This window comes from Heliangelus exortis, chromosome 2 (assembly GCF_036169615.1).
Source record: "Heliangelus exortis chromosome 2, bHelExo1.hap1, whole genome shotgun sequence".
Lineage (NCBI taxonomy): Eukaryota > Metazoa > Chordata > Aves > Apodiformes > Trochilidae > Heliangelus > Heliangelus exortis.
This window is the reverse complement of record NC_092423.1, coordinates 24,197,280-24,219,139: the sequence shown is the minus strand read 5'-3', so window position 1 is coordinate 24,219,139 and position 21,860 is coordinate 24,197,280. Positions and strand designations below refer to the sequence as shown.

General features: G+C 38.1%; 1 protein-coding gene across 2 annotated transcripts in view; it reads right to left on the bottom strand.

The window, feature by feature from the left end:
- VPS50 (VPS50 subunit of EARP/GARPII complex) overlaps positions 1-21,860 on the bottom strand; it is a 72,745-nt gene that overhangs the window by 50,202 nt on the left and 683 nt on the right. For both annotated transcript variants that reach the window (XM_071735239.1, XM_071735240.1), the window contains exons 2-9: positions 19,957-20,025; positions 9,163-9,285; positions 8,784-8,855; positions 5,499-5,552; positions 3,470-3,540; positions 2,916-3,033; positions 2,790-2,825; positions 294-376 (exon numbers count right to left, since the gene is read on the bottom strand). In XM_071735239.1, the coding sequence (XP_071591340.1) occupies positions 294-376; positions 2,790-2,825; positions 2,916-3,033; positions 3,470-3,540; positions 5,499-5,552; positions 8,784-8,855; positions 9,163-9,285; positions 19,957-20,025 (626 nt within the window). The remainder of the gene's footprint in view (positions 1-293; positions 377-2,789; positions 2,826-2,915; positions 3,034-3,469; positions 3,541-5,498; positions 5,553-8,783; positions 8,856-9,162; positions 9,286-19,956; positions 20,026-21,860) is intronic.

The following is a 21,860-nucleotide window of genomic DNA, read 5'->3' as shown; positions in this document are numbered from 1 at the left end:
GTGCAGTTATAATTCAATTGTGTAGGATTAATTTACCTACCAAAATAATATAACAGTTACAAAGTTCACATATGGATTGCTTAGCGTTACGATTGTGAAGACTGGTTGGTAGTGGTAGGGGAGAAACTACTGAGGATGCTTATGCTTTTATAAATACTTCCATTTGACTTTTTTAAGCAGAAAATGAAATTTCAATCAAAGCTGCTTTAGAGAATGAGAATTAATGAACACCGTTTCATACTATTTACAAATAAAATCATACAGAAGCTGAAACCTGCACAATATCACCTTACCTTATACAACTGTAGTGTTTGAAAGTGCTGGCAGCTTTCTGGCATTCCAAGCACAGCTGAATAGCTCCTGGATAGTCCTCTTCCTTTGGATAAAACACAATGGAAAGATAATCTGGCTTTTGAAGCAAACTGCAACACCCATTTTTGTTTGCACGCTTAAACTTTAAGAACAAAATATTTTGCCTCTCACAACTATAGTAAAGTTAAAGGAAATGAGTGAGACTCTATGGCAGACTTAATGTGCAAGCAGTTTAGAATTAGATAAGATCTTAGCAACATCTGAAAATACTATGTATTACATTACCTAATACATATGATCTTGTCTTGTTTCCTTATGCTTCCACACAAAACAAAGTTTTTATTACAAAACAACTAAAATCTTCCCAGTTAACTTTCAAACCTTTGTTAATACAATATGATATATTCATAAACAAGAAAAAAGGTAAACTTGCACTGGCAGGCTATTGCCATAGTTTAAAAAAACTAAACAGACACAAGCAAGACACTCCATTACTCTCAAATAAATGCCATTTTATTTAACACATTCTATTAAGTTAGAAATTAATGTATAGGCAACTGCCTCACACAAAGCACCAAGACAAAAAGAACAAACTTTAGAAAAAGAATATGGAAAAACTGTTCTAATTTATTGGAAGAAGATTCAATAGGTTGACAGATCAATCAGAAAGTAGATGAAGATGCCAGGACAAAACCAAAACATCCGCACACAAATGTAAAACCCCAAGTTCTTGCCAACAAAACAGGAGCATTGTCTTAGTATAGCTACTATTTTTTATTCTATTAGATGTGAGAACAGAAAGACTCTTGGAAGAAGAAAAACCTTCTTTAATAGACAAGAGCTTCCTTTTTTTGTCCTAATTACATTAGCTATATTACATGCTTCAGAGAACCCAAATGCAAAGCTGTTACTGGAATGTCAAAGTCATTGATTGAAGAGTAAAAACACATGGGCAATTTATATTTGGCTATTACCATAGTGGAGTTTCTGAAATGAAATTCATTTTAACAGCAGCATTCTAATGCAGATCAAGTTTAGCTAAAACACACACACACAAAACCCCCGCATTATCCATTAGATGAAAACAGAACACTACATTGGTCTAAAATGATTGCTGCATTTACAGCTCTTTGCATCTTTCTTTCTCCATTGGAAACCTGGTATGTGCTCCATTAAGTCTTACAAAGCTCTAATATGAAAGCCTGCTTGCACGGCATATATTACTAATATACTCCAGGTGCAGCTCACCCCCGTAAGCTACTATAGCTTTATGTCTGCTCTTTTTTAAATTGGGATCCCTTATCTAAATGTTCTTTTGTGAATGACTACTAATAGCTTTCCTGCATATTCCAAGCTACTTTTTGGCATAAAGAATTGGCCGCTATCTGGGATACTTTCTTTGAAGCAGACACTGAGTATAGTTCTGAAACTCTGCTTAGGGCCCCTCTAGCCCTTTACATTTAAAAATCCCTGGCAAATTATGATAACCAGGCATTAGGGTCTGTGTGTTAATGCAATGCCCAGATCTCTCTCTCAACAGAACTCCTACCAGTAGACAGCAAAGAACTGACTTCCTGGCAATAAAATACAGCAAAAAAATTAAAAGGTGATCATTATACAGGGCTTACTAAGCAGAGGGCAATGCTCCTGTGGCCTGTAATTAATACACTCTTGCTAGGTAAAGAATAAGAAAATGTGCTGAGACAGGGTTAACTTAAAAGTTACTAAGACTCAAATTTCCAAATTAGCAATGAAGAATTATCATCATGACATTCCATCTAGTATTACCTTGGCAAATTAGCAAGTTAAAATTGTTACACTACTATTTATACTACTATTAAAATATAGTTGTCAATAAAGTCCTGAGGCTGTCTTCCACACAATTAATCACCATAAGACAAGATCTTATTTTTGCTCTGTGCAGTACATACATTTTCAGGCAGTACACATACTGTATCACAAGAATTTTCAGTGTCATGGCCTGCATAGCATGACTATAACTGACTAATAAAAATGAAGTCCAATGAGTAAGGACAGAAGCTACAACACTTACAAATAATATACTAAGTAGGGGGCAGAAGTGCTTTATCCAGGCACAGTAAATAACCAATCAGCTAAATCTCACTTTCATTTTTCTTCCAAATATCAAGCTAAGGACAGAGTAAAACTGTAGGTTGATGGTAGGGAGGGAAGCAGCAGTCCATATCACTCTTACTGAACTAACTCAAGCCTCAGTGCCCAGTTCTAAAGGCAGAACTGAGTATCTGACAGAAGACACCCCCTCTCTGGCACAGGGGTTATCTAATTTGATATGAAATATTTCTTGTGACATTTACAAAAAATATATATATAATTTATCCACATGCACACACCCACAGCCTGTTTGCAAGAGGAAGAAAAGAAGGGACAAAATTAAGATGACTGACAAAAGTAGACTTACAATAGCTTCAAATTGTAGCAATCTGGCAGGGACTTACCTCCAACATCTCACTCAAACGCACATCAGTTCTTTGCTAAACAAAACAAACAAAAAAACAAACAGTGATAAGTACCGAAAAAATAATAAAAATATTTTGCAGGTGAATAAAAGCAACTGTACCTACCAGTGTTTTTATTGTTCTCAGAGACTTTAGCAGTCCAATAAGCAACTGTCGTTTCCTTTGATTTGCTAGAAGCCCCAAACTAGTTTGTGTGAAGCCTTCCTTTGCTATATTCAAGTGTCTGCAAGAGTTCAAAATTAACAATCTTTGACAATTTGTAAACTAAAATTTATTGCTAATAAATTCTAACATCCATCAAAATACATTCTGAACACCAAGAACAGCAGCATTGTTAGGGAAATGCAAAAATTGAGATCATACCAACACAGACTACTACAAAGGTGCATTTTCCCTTCTGCAGAACTTGTCTGTGCATCAGTGGTGTATCTCAAAAGGTTCCTGTTTTGAAGAGAGTTCCCAAATGAAAAGAGAACTTATAGTTCTTGCTGCGAGAGAGAAAGCAGCTGGTATCTGTTTCAGTATCTTAGAGTATTATTGCTAATTCCATTAGCACAGAAACAGGAAATGCTGTCTGCAAACAAACTGCCTGGGTTTACAGATTTCTTCTGAAAAACTTTTTCCCACTTTCAATCTATGCCGTTATTTAAGCAAGATACCTTCTTCCATTAGTACAAATAACAGCTGCTAACTGAAGGCCAGCCTGCAACGATGTAACACGTTCAAGTTCCTACAGAAAGACAACAGGTTAAATAAATACACAAATTAAAGATGTGCTAAACAGCAGGAAAGACAAGTGATTACTAGGTTTCTCTTGAGATGTTACAATGACTTTGTACAGTTACTTTACTTATGATTTGTTTCATAATTTTATATATGCTAAGCACTGGAAAGTAACATTAATATAAACTACCTTTTAAAATGCAGTTCTCTTTTGAAGAAAGAGATTTGAAATTGATTTTCATCGCAGTGGGACCCTCTACATTTTAGCCTAAGAATCTCTATGCCATTAGTGCAACACAGAAGAAAAATCAAAGCTTCAGCAGCAGCAGCATAAATATTAAATTTCATTTAAGAAAAACATGGTTCACACAGCACTGTCTTGTTTGGAAGCACTTGTGTTCCACCAATTGAATAGATGTCACTTCCTAATGAACATTAATGGTATCCTGCTGAATTTCAGCTGAAAATTCTTCAACACAGGTGACCTGAATTTAGATTGATTTTTACTTTGTGAAGTGCCTACCACAAACTAAATATTTTCTTAAATATATAAATTAACATGCCTATTATGATATCTTTTGTTGGGAACAACACTTCAGAAAAGTGAATGCTTTCCCCACACTAAAGAAAAAAAAAAAAAAAACAAAAAAAAACCCAAAACATTTTTCTTCAAAATACTGCTTATAATTCCAAAATGTTTTAAGTGTTTTCCATAGGAATGGGAAGAAGGAAGAGTTTCACTTTGAAAACTCATATAATTATGAAGAGAGGCAGAAAAAATTTTAAACTTTAATTCAGTTTAAGTTCAGCTTCTGGTCAGTAGACAAATATACAAGTAATTCAATTCTGACCCACTACTGAGCTGCATCTTTCACCAAAACTACTTCCTCCTTTATGTTAGCAATGATCCTTTTGGAACAGTTACAGCTTAGTTGCCATTATGCATAACATCTTGAGAAACCAAAATAAATTACTTTCCTCAATAACTACTTCTCAGTAATGCACTTAGCAAATTTCAAAAGGCCATTGTTCCTTTTTACACAAGGAAATACATATGATAAGGACCAGCTCCATTCCATGTTCTGCCTCTTAGAAAGATTCTGTAAAATCTGTCCTTTGCACATGAATAGATGGAGAGGCACGGATAGGGAGTGCAGCCCAAAGGTCCCCAGAGATGGAATCTTCCATCCAGCATTTAGGGCTGAACACATTTGTCCCTTCTCAAAGACAATTTTTCACCCATTGGTTGTTCCTAAAGTATGCCTTTCCTTCTAAGGGGAAGGGAAAGTCACAAATCTTGCCTTGTGTCTGTGCCATGCCTGTCTCAACCCACAGTAATGTATGTTAGACCACTACTTCATACTAGGAATGAGGTGCACACCATGATTCCCTCACATTTTCTCCATGATCTTGAACTCTTTACCAACCATGGTAATATTGTGATTTGGTGAATACTCTGCTGCAAGCTATTAAAGCAGTTTTACTTTGTTTTGTTCTCAGAGATCATTGACATGCTGAGGCTCTATTTCCAGCTCAGTCTTCCCTTAGATGTTTTCTCTCACAACTACCTGAGATTAGTGGCAGGTTTCTGGTTAAGTGCTCTTTTATGAAAGGTCATTGCTATATCTTCTTACAGAAAAAGAACTGAAACTGTTCCTAAACAGAGGCACTTGTTCCAGTCCATTACAGGTATTAGTCAAGGCTATGAATACATGTTTTTAAAAATCCTTCCTAAAATGGTCATATGCTGAAGCCTTCATCATCCCAACACCCTAGAGCTCAGTAGCCCCTTGTCTCTTTTCACTTTACAGATATAGGTTTAGCATACACAGACAGCTATTTCCAACCAGGCTCTAGCATCTCTACTAACAAATTGCTAGATTTAATCCCCAATGAAATAGCTGGCATTATAGCCACACAGAATGGAGTAGTTTATTCTTAAGAAGTCACTGTTAGTTGTCTTACCTCAACATATGCAGGCTGTTTTTCAAGAATCAAGTCTGCAACTTTCTTAGATACCTAAAAAGAAAGGTATTCACATATTATATATGTGAAACGTAGCAATTCTGATTAAGAGGGCCATCCCTATATTAAATAAAGTTCTACAAGTTTGTGATGCTGTATCACTTAATTCTGCAGTTTTCAAATTTATTAATATGTAACAAGGTAAAAAAATCCTAGAAAATTACAATCTGAGAATCAGCTTTCCTAAGAAACTAGGTAAGAAAAATGTTCACAATTCCATCTAAGAATTAGCAGACATTTTTAAATTCAATCCCTTAGATTTCTCCTTGTTAAAGAACATGCTACAACGGAAAACAGAAACAATATGGAAGACTACAATTGGTTACATTTTGCTTATGCTACTGCTAGAGTACAAATTTAAATTAACAATCTACCATGGAGATCTAAGAAAGCCCTAAGAATACCTACCTTTCAGACCGATACTGTGCCAAAATGAATATTCACTCTGTGCACATTATAGCCCTTTTTAGTACAAAGAACATGGATATTTTAAAATTTTCTCAATTTGTCTCAACTACCAGTACTGAGAGCTGCTGTCTAAACTGAATTTTAAAATGGGCATTGTTATCTTCATCAGTCTCTTGTGCGCAAACAAACCCTTAAGAAAAATGAAATAAATCCAACAGTAACAGTCATAAAAACACAAGCTTGAGAACAGTGCATTTTGTTTTGATTTGTTTTTCATCAGGGACTACAAACATTTAAGAAAAAACAGTTTCAAATATTTCAAAGAATTTATCAGTATTCCTCTATATTCTTCTTGGGGTATAATACTCCTAGAAACAAAAATAAAACAAAACTGGCTATGACAGTCAGCCAGCCCACAATGCACTACTGGGAATGGTAGATGAGATTTTTATGTACTTGACTGCTTAGTCAGACTTAGCATGAAGCTGGGATCTTCGGTCAGCATTCCTGTAACAAACTTAAAATGGTTCCATCAAGTCAGCTCCCATCCCCTTGGAGAGCATCTGCACACAAATGGTTGTCAGAGCACTCCAGTATTATCAGCTGGCAACCTGGACAAGGGACATAAATCTGTCTCTGCTTTCCTCCTGCCATATTAAAAGATGGCCAGAATCACAGAATTCTTTTAAAACCTCTTAGATGTTCTGTAAGTACGAAAGCTTTCTTCTGCAGGACAGCAAGAGAACCACTCCAAAGCAGGGTTGGGCAGAAAAGGATATTACCAGGCTACACAAGCCTACATGACATTGGGGCTTTATAGAAGTTTTCTTAACTGAACAGTCTATATCCTGGGAAACATTCACCTTCCTTTTACAACCTGTTCTTCCCAGGTAGGCCTGTACCTGTAAAAACTTTAGGACTGGGATATACCTGCTAGTCACACACTATCCCAGTACAAATCTCATGGTTTCATTCTTCACTGTTAATGGAATTCATTCAACAAGCAGTACACATGAATAAAAGATGTGTTTAATTTTCAGTTTTTACATTGCTTTCAGTTACCCCTGACTAGTAACGACCTCAACATTGCCATTTTGTCATTGTCATTGTGATTTCCTTGAATTTAGTGATACTGCTTTTCTGAGCTCTGAGGCTGTTATCTTTTCACTCTTTCCAATGAGCAATATTATCCAAGTTACTTTCATTCACTTCCAAATTGTTCAACTCCTTTTGGCATTTTGATTTATTTTTTAATTCTTAACTTTGGAATCCACAATTTAACTGCTAGCAATGAATGTGGCTGCAATGAACAGTAAGTTCTTTGAGAGAACCAAACAATTTTCTCAGAAACAATTTTCTCTTTCCTAATCACACCAGGTGTATCAGCTCCTGAGGAAAAAAAGAACAGCTGAGGATATCAATATACTAATTGTAATTAAGCCAAACAGCCATAAAACTAAAAAGACTTCTAATTCAAGTTGTCTGTACAAGATCGTTAGACAAATTAAAGCTGTTATGATATACATATTGAAGAAGTCTTGAGTGAGTTGGAATCCACCCAATGGAATGGAAAATGTAATGGAAAAGTTGACAATTGACACTTGGATACTTTTCCAGCCTTGGTTGGTTTTTTCCAACCTTGATGATTTTGTGAAAACTAAACAAAATATGGAGTCTATACTAACCCCAAAACCAAAGGCATAACCAAGATGAGCTGTGTTAAAGTAGATGGTAACAGTCAGGAAGAAGATCAAAGCTCTACCACCTATAATTCACCCCCATTTGAGTGCTTAATAGTAAAGAAAAATGGAAGCTGGAATTCTCTAAATTACTCTTCTAAATTCCTATATCAGCTATAGATAACAGCCTGACAAAACACAACACAACAAACCACCACCCATTTCCAGCTTCTCTCCTTATACCTCTTGGTGAGAAACATGAAATATTCATTTGCTCAGCTTCTCATTAATACCTTCCTGAATTTCATATACTTATTCTGGGAAAACCAATATTAGGCAGAAGAAACTTGTTCTCTATGTACTGTTAACAAAGCAACATTCTCCTTCTGTACCTTTAATTCATTTAAAGACATGAATTAGAATTATTAGTTATTGTACTTGCAGATGCTCTCCAATTTCCACAGTAAATACATTTGTTTCTGTACCACATTATCCATCTTTAAAAGAGCAATGAAACAATAATTAATGTATAAATGGAAAATAAAAGTCTGCAATTTAACAAGTACCTTTCAGAGGCTTCAACCCCTATTTCCCACCAGCAAATTATACTTATTACTCATCGTTACATTTTGTTTGTTTTATTATATAGTAACTCTGTACCGGTATTCAGTAGAAACTCTCCTGGACAATTATCAAATTGGAAAATGAAAAATAAAATGGCAACTCAAAGGAAAGAGTTTTTAAAACATTTTATGTTTCATGTTGCCAGAAATCCCCCCCCCCAAAAAAAATAAAAAAAAAAGATACTCAAAACAAGTAACGCACTATTCAGCACTATGCTCAGTATAACTTTTCTTGTAATACATATGAAAAGCTGAACGTTCAGAAAATCAATTTTCTAAAGAAATAGTACACCTTTCACTTGTTACAATACCTTTCACCAAGATTTACTTCTGTGATTTCACATTATTATATGATTTATTGATATTAATTTCCACTATAAAGCACATAATACAATATTAATGCTTAATACCTAATGTGTTTAAGAAAACTAAACCTTTTCAAATACACTTCTGGCTATACTTAAGAGACAATACAACAAAATGCCTGAGGGTACAGAGGAAACAACTTTACTTACAGCAGCTTGCTGTTGTTTTAATTTGTCTCTGTACTCTTCCAGTTCTTGAAGATTAAGTACTGGAGGAAGCCTCTGCACATAAACAACAAATTAAATTCCGTGAGAATGGATTTTTTTTCTGCAACTATTTTGGCTTTTTCACAGTAGTTTAAATTAGGAAGCACCTATTAGCACGACTGTTATTAATCCTACCGCATAAAAAAGAGACTTCATACCAGTATTATAGGCTAAAAGCTCCACACAACCGCAAGACAAGGTGTGAGGGTACAATTTTGCATTAATGCAAGATATAAGAAACAAAGTGAAAAATAGCTTATTGAAGTCAGCATACTTTTGACCCTTTTTTATATGTTACTATACTTATAAGAAGGCAACTTACCTCTAACTCATACTTCACAATATCAAAGGAATCATTGGAAAAATAAACTTCCTCAATGCTGTTAATTATTTCTTGCTGAGCTTGAGGATCAGTTGGCTCCTCACGTAGTTCTCTGAGCTCCTCCTTCACAGAACAAAAAAGGATTTCCATTATGTAATATAACAAGCTAACAAGAACAATGTTTTACCAAAACAAGTATTTTTCAAAAGGCATTACAACATTACAATGGCAAAGAACAGAAAGGTAGTACCCTGTGGCTTGTTCTGCCCATTACAAACAGCAAGATATTTAAGACTTTTAAAAGATAGTGCAGACTTCAATGTTGCAGGTCACGTAAACACTTCATCAATATAGTTATGACATAAATGCATGGTGGGTTCACAGCTTTCTCCTTTTGAATTCAGAAATTCTCATAACAAACTGAAATAAATTGCCACGCTATTTCTCCAGAAAAAAAAAAAAAAAAAAAACCCAAAGACTCAGAAACATGACATATAAAACCTCCATTTTTAAAACCAGAAGAATCATCTTTGTAAACATAATGTAGAGAGTGGCACTACAAATGTTTTACCTTCTTAATTCAGACTTCAGAATTCATTTTAATAAAAGGCGAACTGTTCAAAACTTCAATTTTTTGAAGGCAAAAAAGTAACAGATCTGCCTTCCTTACACAAAATTTTCAGATTTTAGATTTTTCTTTAACCAGCAGGGTGGCCTAAGTATAGATGTGGTGTCAGCTTTCTGAAAGCCAACATTCAAGTAGTGAGCACTCCTTTCCTCACTCTTGTGATCTCCCCTGGAAAACCAACAACCCTCTCCTAAAAGGCTTTTCCCACTGAAGTAACAAAAATCCCTAATCAGAGACTCAAAGGTGAGAATTGCTAGGATATTCTTTCACCAAAAATCAACATAAAACAAATTGCTCCCTATTGGAACTTAACCCTGGTGAAGCCATCCAATGAACTGAAGCATCCTTTAAAGATCCCAAGCCACCCAACAACACTGAGTTGTTAAAGCTGAAAAAGGTGTTATTTTCAACATCAAGAGCTCAAGCTTTTTTCACCAGCTAGAGGCATCACTTAAGATTAACTGACCAGACAACCACTAACTAGTATGTTTAGTACATCAGTTGAGCTAAGGCTTACAAATAATGAGACAAAGTAATATTTTAAATACAAGGTAAGGTGCTGATTCTCTACACAATTAGAGGCAGCCAAAGGGTGATGAGTGAACAGTTTGGAAGAGCATCAGAAAAGGAGATGCTGCTCTCCTATAAACCTCTTTCAGGAAAAAGCAGCACGCACACACACACACAAAAAAAAAAAAAAAAAAAAAAAAAAAAAAAAAAAAATTAAAAGGGGGGCAAAAATCAATGGCTTCGCTACATAGAAAACCGGATTTCAAGCGGATTTCGCGATCCTGAGCGGTGGGACGTCCTCGGTGACATGAGTAGGCACAGTTAAGGCCAGAGGAGAGGGCGGCCGGGACGCCGCCAGCCCAGGGCCAAGTCCCCAGCCCAGACCCAGACCCGGCCCCCCGGCCCTGGATCCCCGCCCCACCGCTGCCTCCGGGCGGTGCTCGGGCGCCACCAGCTGGAGCGCGGGCGAAGCTGCAGGTGGGAGGCGGCGTGGAGGCGGAACGGGGCAGAGTTGGTAACCCGGAGAAAAGCCGCCGAGGAGCCACCTCCTTCGGCCTCCTGAGGCCTCAAGAGCCTCGGATCTGCGCAAAGGAACCGCCTGAAAACACCCGATCCAGGCCCTGCCACTACCACGGCTTCCCGGCGGCGGCTGGAGAATGAAGAAAGCCGCCTCGCATGGAGGGGTGGGAGCAGCAACCCCCTCCCCAACACAGGCACCCGGCAGCAGGCTGAGCCGGGGAAGGCATGGAGGGAGGGATGCAGCAACAGACTTGAGAGCAATAAGAAAATCATAGATGTAAATAACACTGTAACAACAGTAAAGAACAACAGCAAAACGATGCTGCTCTTCAGACAAACTGTTTCAACTGTTTTGAGCACAGTCCTGTTCTTGCTGAGCACACGTTCATGACGCCCTAAGCCACAACAGCACCTTGCTCAAAGGCAAAGGCTGGGTGAGCTGTGGCACTGATGGGAGATGGTACTGGCACAAGATTGCAAGAAGCTGGCAGGGAGAAGACAGGCAAGAGTCCAGGCAAGCAGAAACATCCCTTCAGCTCCAGCCACACAATCCACACCTTTCCACCTTAAATTTCTGCTTTACTAAGAGCATGAGAAAAAGGAGAGGAGAGCAGGTTGTGAGGGATGAGAATGAAAAAATCCTTGAAAAACAGCCACTTTAGAGTTTTTTCAACTTCTTAATCTATCATTTTGAAGTTACCATCACATGAGGGTGCATGGATTGGCAGATGATACACAATTCAAATTCAGTGGCACCCTATTCTTGCAATAATTTCATCTATAAAATATTGAAGCTGTTCTCTAACCATACATATGCCTGTCCTTTAAAACAAACAAAACTTCATTTTCCTTTGAACTCCCCAACAAATGGCAGCTTTGTGCTGTACGTCCATCCTCTATAAATTGGCTTAAACATCTTACAGCATATTGAGGAATTTGCTGTGGCAGGGTGATCTCCAGAGGTCCCTTCCAATCCCTAACATTCTGTGATTCTGTATGGTTATAGCTATATGAAATTAAAATTAAAAATTATCCAAGACAGGGAACACAGTTGGCCTAATTTGTCTACTGAACCACTGCAGATGGAATCATCTAATTTATCACCTGATTTTTGGCAAAAAGTTTCTGCAGCATTGTTTCTTTAAAGAAAAAAAAAAAAACAAACCAAACAAAAAACCAAACAAAACCTAAATACAGGAAGAAATCTTCAGGATTGTTCGAATTTCTAGATTATTGATATCTTGTCATATTAGTGAAATAATATGTCAATACCATACACCTGTGGTGACTGACACCCCCTGAAGATGTCTTAAGAAATCCATGGTGGACACATATTCTGAAGTTAGAGGCACATGGTAATAAGTCGGGAGGGTTGTTTACAGTACTAGAATTTCAATGAAACATAGTCAATGACTTTTCTGTCTTTGTAAATGACCACAGTTTTCAGCACAGAAATAAAGCTGTCGTTGATGTGGTTCGGAAAATTACTAAAAAGCTATTATGTCCTCTCTCAGAAGAATGACTGATCTCAGTGTTTCCTGCCCAAACTGTACCTAGGAAAATATTTATTAAATGCACATGGTTTTATCTTTTCTTTATTTATTCTTTCAAAAAAAAACAGTCTAATGAGAATAACTCTCCAGGATAAACTTAAGTTCCCATGTAAATTACACCACGTGCCGCCAGACTTTATGCTTTGATAAACTACAGCTTCCAGTCTATCATGCTCTGCTAGTTTCAAATAACTGACATGCTCAAGGCTAAACTACTCATAAGAGCAACACATTGGCAAGGTGGACCTGAAAGTACTAATTTCAACTCACTTGCCCAGGCTAAGGGCACACACCTTCAGTACGAACCTTCAAGTAATAATGGGGCCAACACAGCAATCTAAGATGCTGTTTCATGGGCTACACATTTTTTCCAAGTTTTCTTCTGTGGGAGACTAGACCTCCAACTTAAAACTTGCCTCACTTGTGGTGCCAAATGTGCAATTTTTTTTTCCCCGTACTTTGGATCATACTTGCATGGAAAGACATTTTATCCTGTCAAACATTCTTCCTTTCAGGTTATGATTAGTGCAATCTTAAGCAGCAATGAGGAGAGGTGCACTGCTGGACCTTGTATTAACAAATAAAGAAGGTCTGGTTGGAGACATTAAGGTTGGGAACAGCCTGGGTAACAGTAATTATGACATGGTGGAGTTTAGTGTTTTACAACTAAGGAAGAAGAAGGGCAATATATAAGATTGCAATCCTGGACATCTGCAGGACTGATTTTGTACTCTTTAAGTATCTACTTGCAGGAATTCCATGGGCTAAGACTATGGAAAAGGGACCCCAAGAAAGTTGGTCAGTTTTTAAGTATCACTTTCTTCAAGCTCAAGATAGGTGCATTTCTTTTAGTAAAAAATCAGGTAGAGGTGGGAAGAGACCCGCATGGATCAACAAGGAGCTTCTGAAGAAAGTCTCATGGAAAAAATAAAATTACAGCTCATGGAAGAAGGGACTTGTCACTTAGAAGAACTATAGGGATGTTGTCAGAGAATGTAGGAAGGCAACAAAAAAGGCCAAAGCCCTTTTAGAACTAAAATGAGCAAAGGAAGTAAAAGGAAATTTGAACTTTGTTCAAATATATCAGTAGTAAAAGGAAGAACAGGGAAAATGCAGTCCCACTGCTAATTGAAATGGGAGCCCTGATAACAGAGGATGCAGAGACAGCAGAGTTGCTTAATACCTTCTTTGCTTCAGTCTTTATGAACTCCAGACCTTGGATATAAGAGAGAAAGCCTGGAGGAGGGAAGACTCACCCTAGTCAATGAAGACTGGGTTAGAGATTAGTTATGTAAACTGAATATACACGGGGCCATGGGTCCTGATGGGACACACTCAACAGTGTTGAGAGAGCTTCTGATGTTATCACCCTGCTGCTCTCCCTCATTTTGAGAGATCATGGCCAACAGGAGAGGTGCCTGAGGACTGGAGGAAAGCCAGTGTCACACCAATCTTCAGAAAGGGCAAGAAGGCCAATCCAGGCAGTTACAGACCAGGCAGCCCCACCTCCATCCCTGGAAAAATGATGGAGTAGCTTTTTCTGGAGGTCATCTCTAAGCATATGGCAGAGAAGAAAGTTATCAGGAGTAGTCAGCATGGATTTTCCAAGGAGAAATAATGCTTGACTAATCTGATAACCTTCTCTGATGTAACTGAATGGGTAGATGCAGGGAGACCAGTAGATGTAATCTATCTTAACCTTAGCAAGGCCTTTGACACAGTCTCCCATAACACCCTCTTGAGCAATCTCAGGAAATGTGGAATAGAAGAATGGGCAGTGAGACAGATTAAGAACCAGCTATGCAGTAGAGCCCAAAGAGTGGTGACCAATGGTGCAGAGTCCAGATCTAGTGGAGTCCTCCAGGGATCAGTGCTGGGTCCAGTCCTGTTAACAACATCTTTAACAATTACCTTGATGATGGGACAGAGTGTATTGTCAGCAAGTTTGCCAATGACACAAAGCTGGGAAGACTGGCTGACACCCCAGAAGGCCATGCTGCCATTCAGAGGGACCTAGACAGGCTGGAGAGTTGGTATGTGTTACAACAAGGGCGTTGTGTAGAGTCTCACACCTGGGAAAGAACAACCCCAGGTACCAGTACAGGTTGGGGAATGACCTGTTAGAGAGCAGGACAGAGGAGAGGGACCTAGGAGTTCAAATGGACAGAAGGATAAGCATGAGCCAGCAATGTGCCCTTGTGGCCAAGAAGGTCAATGGCATCCTGGGGTGCATTAGAAGGGGAGTGGTAAGTAGGTCAAGAGAACTTCTCCTCCCTTCTACTCTCCCCTAGTGAGGCCACCTCCAGAATATTGTGTCCAGTTCTGGGTCCCTCAGTTCAGTGTTTACAAATACGTAAAGGGTGAGTGTCAGGAGGATGGAGCCAGGCTCTTCTCAGTAATGACCAATGGCAGGACAAGGGGTAATGGATGTAAGTCAAAGCACCAGAGGTCCTGTGCAAAAATAAGAAAAAGCTTTTTCACTGTGAGGGGGACAAAACACTGGAACAGGCTGCCCAGTGAGGTTGTGGAGTCCCCTTCTCTGGAGACATTCAAAACCTTCCTGGATTCATTCCTGCGTGACCTACACTAGATGGGGTTCTGCTGTCATGGGAGTTGGATTTAATTATCTCCCAAGGTCCCTTCCAACCCCTAACACTCTGTGATTTCATAATGCCACATAAACAGATCAGTGAAAGCAGTGAAAGACAGTTTCTGGGGAGAGAAAGGGGGAAAAAAAAAAATCGTATTTGCCTGACAGCTTTGTGTACTTGCAGAAGCCATTACTAAATAAAATGCAGTGTTTGTGTCCATACGCTTCTCACATAATTTTGTCTTCCTGTTCTATGGAAATAGAAGTTTACAGGTCTAGGAGCCTGTGGCAAAATTCTTGAAATAAATTTCAGAAGAGTAACTTAATTGCAGTCTTATCTGAAATGCAGTTCAGCAAGTTTTAGATGACTTACCTAGCTACTTCCTAGTGCATCACACACCTGCTCTCCTTGTATTCTACACTGCTTGTAACCACAAAACTTACATTGCTCGGTTAAATGAAGAATTACTGGCAGAGAGTTGAAGCAAACATCTTCTCCACTCCAGTCAATGTGAACCAAAATACTTCAGAAGCACTGCAAAAAGCTAATTGATGCTACTCAGAGGGGAAAAAACCAAACCAAACCAACAAACAAACAAAAAAACAAAACAAAAAACCAAACCAACAAAAAAACTGGAAAGTTTCCAACCTAATTAGAAGCTGAAGGTCAGAAATAGCCAATACACCTCTACAGAGACTATGCCAGAGGCCAAAAGGACACAGCCTCCCTCTCCCTGTCATGAGGTAGAGCCACACTAGTAAACATGCTATCAATTTATATCCCTCCATTCTGAACTTGGCTACACCTATATTAAAAGCTAATCCTAAGCACCAGGATAAGAGCCCTGCTCAACAGATTCAATGAGCAAATACATTGCAGCATCCTACCACCATGAAATAAATAATACATTAAAAAAATTTAATATTGATATTTTATGTATATAAATATATATATGTATGATATACATTTCATAATATAGCTACATCTATAAACTCACCTGAAAATTTCTTCCCCTACCCCTAGCTAATCCACAGATAGGGAAGACAATCCCATAGAGAAGTTTGTGATATTCCCTTACATTTCTCATGAAATGCCCAGAACCTTCTCTACCTTTGCTCTACCAAAACAAACATCACACTATGAAAACATTTCTCCTCTCTCCTGGAGAGAACAACAAAGCCTGATCCATCAAAAAGCTATTAGTCACACCACTGCTTAATGGACTCCTGAAAAGCACTCAGCTATTGTTGGGGAAATAGAACCCACACAGACTGAGCAAGCCACACTTCTCTATCTGTAAGAAAAGCATTTAAAAATAAACTTCCAGTGTTGTTTACTACCATGACCCACAAAGTCAATTAGTATCTGTATACTTCGTATGAGCTGATTATCTTCAAGATAAACATAACCTAATTCAAAATCAACTCATTATTAAACCCACACACTTGAATTCAGATGTACAAAATACCTATCCCTTTTGTGAACAGAATTTACTAAACAAACCTGTTATCAGCTTGGGAGACAACAAAGCTGACAATAACAGAATGGTTCAAAAAGAATTATAATTCCCTCAGGTGATCAAGGCACACAGATGAAGTAAGGCATTTCAATCAAAAAAAATAGGCAATCCCTCTGCAGACAACTTTCTTTGGTAGAAAATCTGTCCTGCAGTTCAGATTTGCCTTACCTGTAGGCTAGATCACAGACTTAAAATATTATATGCTTTTTATTCTGTGTGCCCAAATTGGCAGTGTGAGCCTATATTACAACAGAAAGTAAAATAAGTTTGCTGGTGGACTTGCCTTCCTGTGATGGAAACAAACTGAAATATTTCAAGTTGCAGAACTTAGCGGAGTACTGGTTATTGTGAGTACACTCAGATATATTCTGTAAAATAGCCATGTGCCAAATTATTTCATTGTTTAAAAATAAAAAATTGAGGAGCATAGTCATCACTTTAACATGCTTGTCAACAAGCCACTGATCAGCAAATTAACACTTTCAGATAACAGGACCCAGAATAAGCTTGTGGTCTTCCCCTCGGGGAATGCAATATCAACATATTCTTCTTTCTGTGCTCCAGATTTTCCATTTGACCTCCAAAACAGTGTGACAGTTCCTCATTTCAAAAACACGGTTTTGTCCCTAGAGTTAGCATTGTCTATCAGCAGCTTGTACTCTTTCCAGCAATTCATGCTGGCTCCACAGCCCCTCATTCTGTATAACTCTCTGTAGCTTTAACTCAGCTTTTGAAACCTTCAGATACACTTATCCTAAATCAACCTGGAGATACCACTTTGAATGAAGAAGTGTGAGATAACAATTCTATCATCAAAACAGTATTTGGCTGGTGACCTTGAGGTTTTTGTTATTCAAGATACAAACAAAACCGAGTTCTTAAAATGTTGCAGCAGAGAGCAACATGCTTTCAAATGGCCCTCTGCAATAGCATGAAGCTTTTACTTGTTGCCTTCAAACATCTGCACATTTTGAAGTGAATTCCCTTTACCAAACTTGTTCACTATTACAAAATCATTATTGAGGGGCACTAGATTATACCTGGCAAAGCTGCTTGAGCCTACAATTATAACATAATTTTGATTTGTGACATCAGTACATTGCCATGGCACTGAAGACAGCTTCAGTTCAAAACAAATACTTCTGGATCTCGGAATCATAGAATCATAGAATCCTAGAGGTTGGAAAGGACCTCGAAAGATCATCTAGTCCAACCCCCCCTGCCAGAGCAGGGCCCCCTAGAGTACATCGCATAGGAACGTGTCCAGGCGGGTTTTGAATGTCTCCAGTGAAGGAGACTCCACAACCCCCCTGGGCAGCCTGTTCCAGGGCTCTGTCACCCTTACAGTAAAAAAATTTTTCCGGATATTCAACTTGAACCTCCTATGCTCCAATTTACACCCATTACCCCTTGTCCTATCACTGGTCACCACTGAGAAAAGCCTAACTCCATCTCCCTGACACTCACCCCTTACACATTTGAAAACATTGATGAGGTCACCCCTCAGTCTCCTTTTCTCCAAACTAAAGAGACCCAGCTCCCTCATCCTTTCCTCATAAGGGAGATGTTCCACTCCCTTAATCATCTTAGTAGCTCTGCGCTGGACTCTTTCAAGCACTTCCCTGTCCTTCTTGAACTGAGGGGCCCAGAACTGGACACAATACTCCAGGTGCGGCCTCACCAATGCAGAATAGAGGGGGAGGAGAACCTCTCTTGACCTACTAGCCACACCCTTTCTAATGCACCCCAGGATGCCATTGGCCTTCTTGGCCACAAGGGCACATTGCTGGCTCATGGTCACCTTCTTGTCTACCAGGACCCCCAGGTCTCTTTCACCTGTACTCCATCTGTGTACAAATTGAAACAAATTCAGTTTGTTTCCATCACAGGAACGCAAGTCCACCAGAAAAGTTATTTTACTTTCTGTTGTAATATAGGCTCATACTGCCAACTTGGGCACACAGAGAAAAAGTTCAATGACTTTCAACTTCTGTGCAATACTGAAACCTAATTTCCTTGACAGTTACAAAAGCAGACACTATCTCTCCCTCCCTACCTACCCCAAAAAACTCCTGTTTTCAATAAAGAGTATCCAAATCCATGCTTGCAGTGACAGGGGACACATTACAGTGCTTCATCCTGCATCTCACCATTTGAAAAGTAAAAATCCTACCATAAGGGTTTTCACAAAGTTAAGGAAGCATGAGAATATAAATCCTTCCTCCTAAAGTAAAGAGATGGAAGTTACTATGATAAATGGCATGGTAATTTTAACTCAAGGTTCTTAAGGTCTTATGTTTTCATTTAATCACATAGTCATGCAACGTGGTAAGAATTTGTTTGAGAAGGAAAAAGGCAATATAAGCAACTCTGAATTTTGAGAACCACTGACCTAAAACATTTCGTAAGGAAAAAAAACATAATAGAAGACTGAAAAAATATTAAAGTCTTATTCTGTGGCACATAAAAGAATAATGCCCTAATTTCATCAGCTTTTAAAAAAAATAATTAGGTGACAAGTTCTAATGTTGACGCAATCTTGTCTTTTCAGGCACAGAATTCATAAAAGATAAAACGATAAAAAAAGATACAAGATAAAAGATAAAAAAGATTCTGTTTGCAGAACACATGCAGATAATGTTTTCACAGTACAAATATTTGACAAGAATGTATGAAGAAATTACAAATTATTGACAGGTAATTGTTTTCCCACTGTTATTGATATGAGGTATAGGCTTACCAGACATATAACTACTGAAGAACAGAAGTTGAGCTGAGATACCCACATCTACTTTTCCATGGACAGCCAACTTGGCAAAAAAGAGAGTTTGAAACTGGATGCTCAGTGGGTGTCAGGAATCTGCAATTTTGAAATCTAAGCCATGGAGATGAGACTGCTTTTTGAACATGGCTGCAATTTAATACTTTCACTCTCTGAAATCAATAAATTTGCCCCTGCTTAACAGAGTATTATGTTCCAATTCAGAGACTATTGCTTAATTTTTAAATATACAGTACTAGTGACTTCCTGATCTGCCTCAGCACAGGCAATATATTACACAGTACTTAAAAAGAGATAAACAACCACCAGGGGTTTTATTATTTTGGGTCTTAAAAACTATTGTAAATTTAAACCAGTATCTTAAATAGTTCCGTGGTTAAAGGCAAAGTCCAAATTAGGAAAAAAATAATTAACAATACCCATAGCAAGTCTTGTGAATCATCCACTCAAATCATCAGGGTATAAGGAACAGTCAAATATTGTGACAATTATTCCTTCACACCCAACTATTCAGCATGATCTGTGAGACAAGAGTCAGCTGTCATAATTTTAGTAGTGAGGCCAGCAAAAAGCAATAACAAACTAAGTGTTTAAAAAAAAAACAACCAACCAAACACTAACAAGTGTCACCTAACTACAAGATAGAAAACTAAAAATGACAGGAGTGTGAGTGGATGGACTGTGTATCATACCTTAGTAGGAATCCGAAAGCTTTCAATTGGACTGAGGTCATTGACACTCTCTTGAGGACTTCTTAGACCCTTTAAAAGAATTTAAATACTCAGTTAATTGATATACTTTGTATATCTTACAATCAAACCACACAAGTCTTACCTGTTGTTGAACATACACCTACAAGTCCTTTACTAAATTACACTGACATGAGATGGGAAAGCTAAGACCTTATCCCATAAAAATCAAAGCAAGACTATTGGCATATAAATTATGCTCCTCAAGCCTCTATACATTTCCAAATTTATGCTGCAATATATATCTTTAACATTCCCTTCATGCAGTTCATTTACACCTTCCTGTCAACTTCCAGATGTTATTTTGTATTTTAAAATGCATGTGTTCAAAAACTATAAAATACTTTCTTTCATTAACTTAATGGTTTAATGAAATTAGAGAACTGAATTCAAGTTAAGTGCCACCTACTCTGCAGCAAAATTAAATTATTTTTCTTGATGGCATATTTGTCTATTTACCATATAATACTATTAGGACTGAAAAAGAAAACCACTAAAGATGCAGAATTCACATTAGCTACTTTATATAATTATTAATTTTAAAAACACATAAATAGAACATATTCTAGTAGACTGAAGCTTTGTACAGGAAGCATCAATTATCCAGCTGAGTATGTGTTTGCTGAATATTCAACACACAATACTACAGAATATGCTGCTTAGCCCATTTTCTGCCATCTCCCTAGGCAGAGGTGGGTCCAAACATTGACATTTCAGATCTGGTTCTGACTCTTAACTTCCCTTGAGACTTCAGGGTGCTCACATGAGCCACAGGTTTCAGGCAGACTTCCCTCCTACTCTTGCAGCTGATGCCAACAGTACTGTTTCCAAGTTCCTTTCAGGCCCTGTTTGCCTACACTTTATTTGAAACAAAAGGACATATGCAATTCCTATGTGAGTTTATGATGAGAAAAGTTTGTATTTATCCTTTGAAAATGATGAAATGTCTTACAAGTTCATCACTTTTGAGGTACCTACTACATTTTACTACTGTTTCATCTTCCTAGGATGCAAAACTTCTTCATTTTTTGGTTTTCTCAGATCTCCTTGAATATCATTTCCAGTTACCACCAGCAAAGGTGACTCACCTCTGTGCACTGGAAATTCAAGGTAACAAACAACTAAAGCAACTGCTGCAGCTTTTTATACTTCACATGAAATCTTCCACACATCCTCTCAAAAATCTGAAGTACCAACAGCTTGTCTTCATAAACTGTTAAAAACTTTCACTTATCAAATAGTACTTATTCCGTCCAAAGGTTGAAACCTCTGGAAGTCACATCATTTTCAGACCACAACATTTCCCCACTGGGCAATCATGGGAACAACTCCTTTTAGTCAAGCTGAAAACTCTTTACCCTGACAATGAAGGGGAATGGAACTTTATTTTGGAAACTAAGCTTCCATGCCAGTGTCCATTTTTAAGCCCTCTCTCCCACCTAAGCATCACAACTCTGAGGACATAGCTGAGAAAAAAAAAGAAAAAAAAAGAAAAAAAAAAAAAAGTTCAGTTTCTGACTTTCCTATTACTTTATATATCTATAATATCTGGTGCAGTAGGTGACTCAAGTAACTTTTTAAGTTCTCAAATTTAGACACAAGGGCAAACAGGCTTCATTTTAGAGACGCTTCATGTATGGGCGTGACCCAAATGTTTTTCTCATACAGTTCTTTAATGGTCCCAATATAGACTAGATCTACATAATCCTGGAGACAACTGGTACGAAGAGAAGGGCTAACAGAAACACATCCAGTAGCCTAGCACACATTCAGAATGACCCCACCCAAACACTCCCCGGCACTCCCACAGTCTCCTCTTCCTTCCCATCCTTCAGACAAAGCTCCCA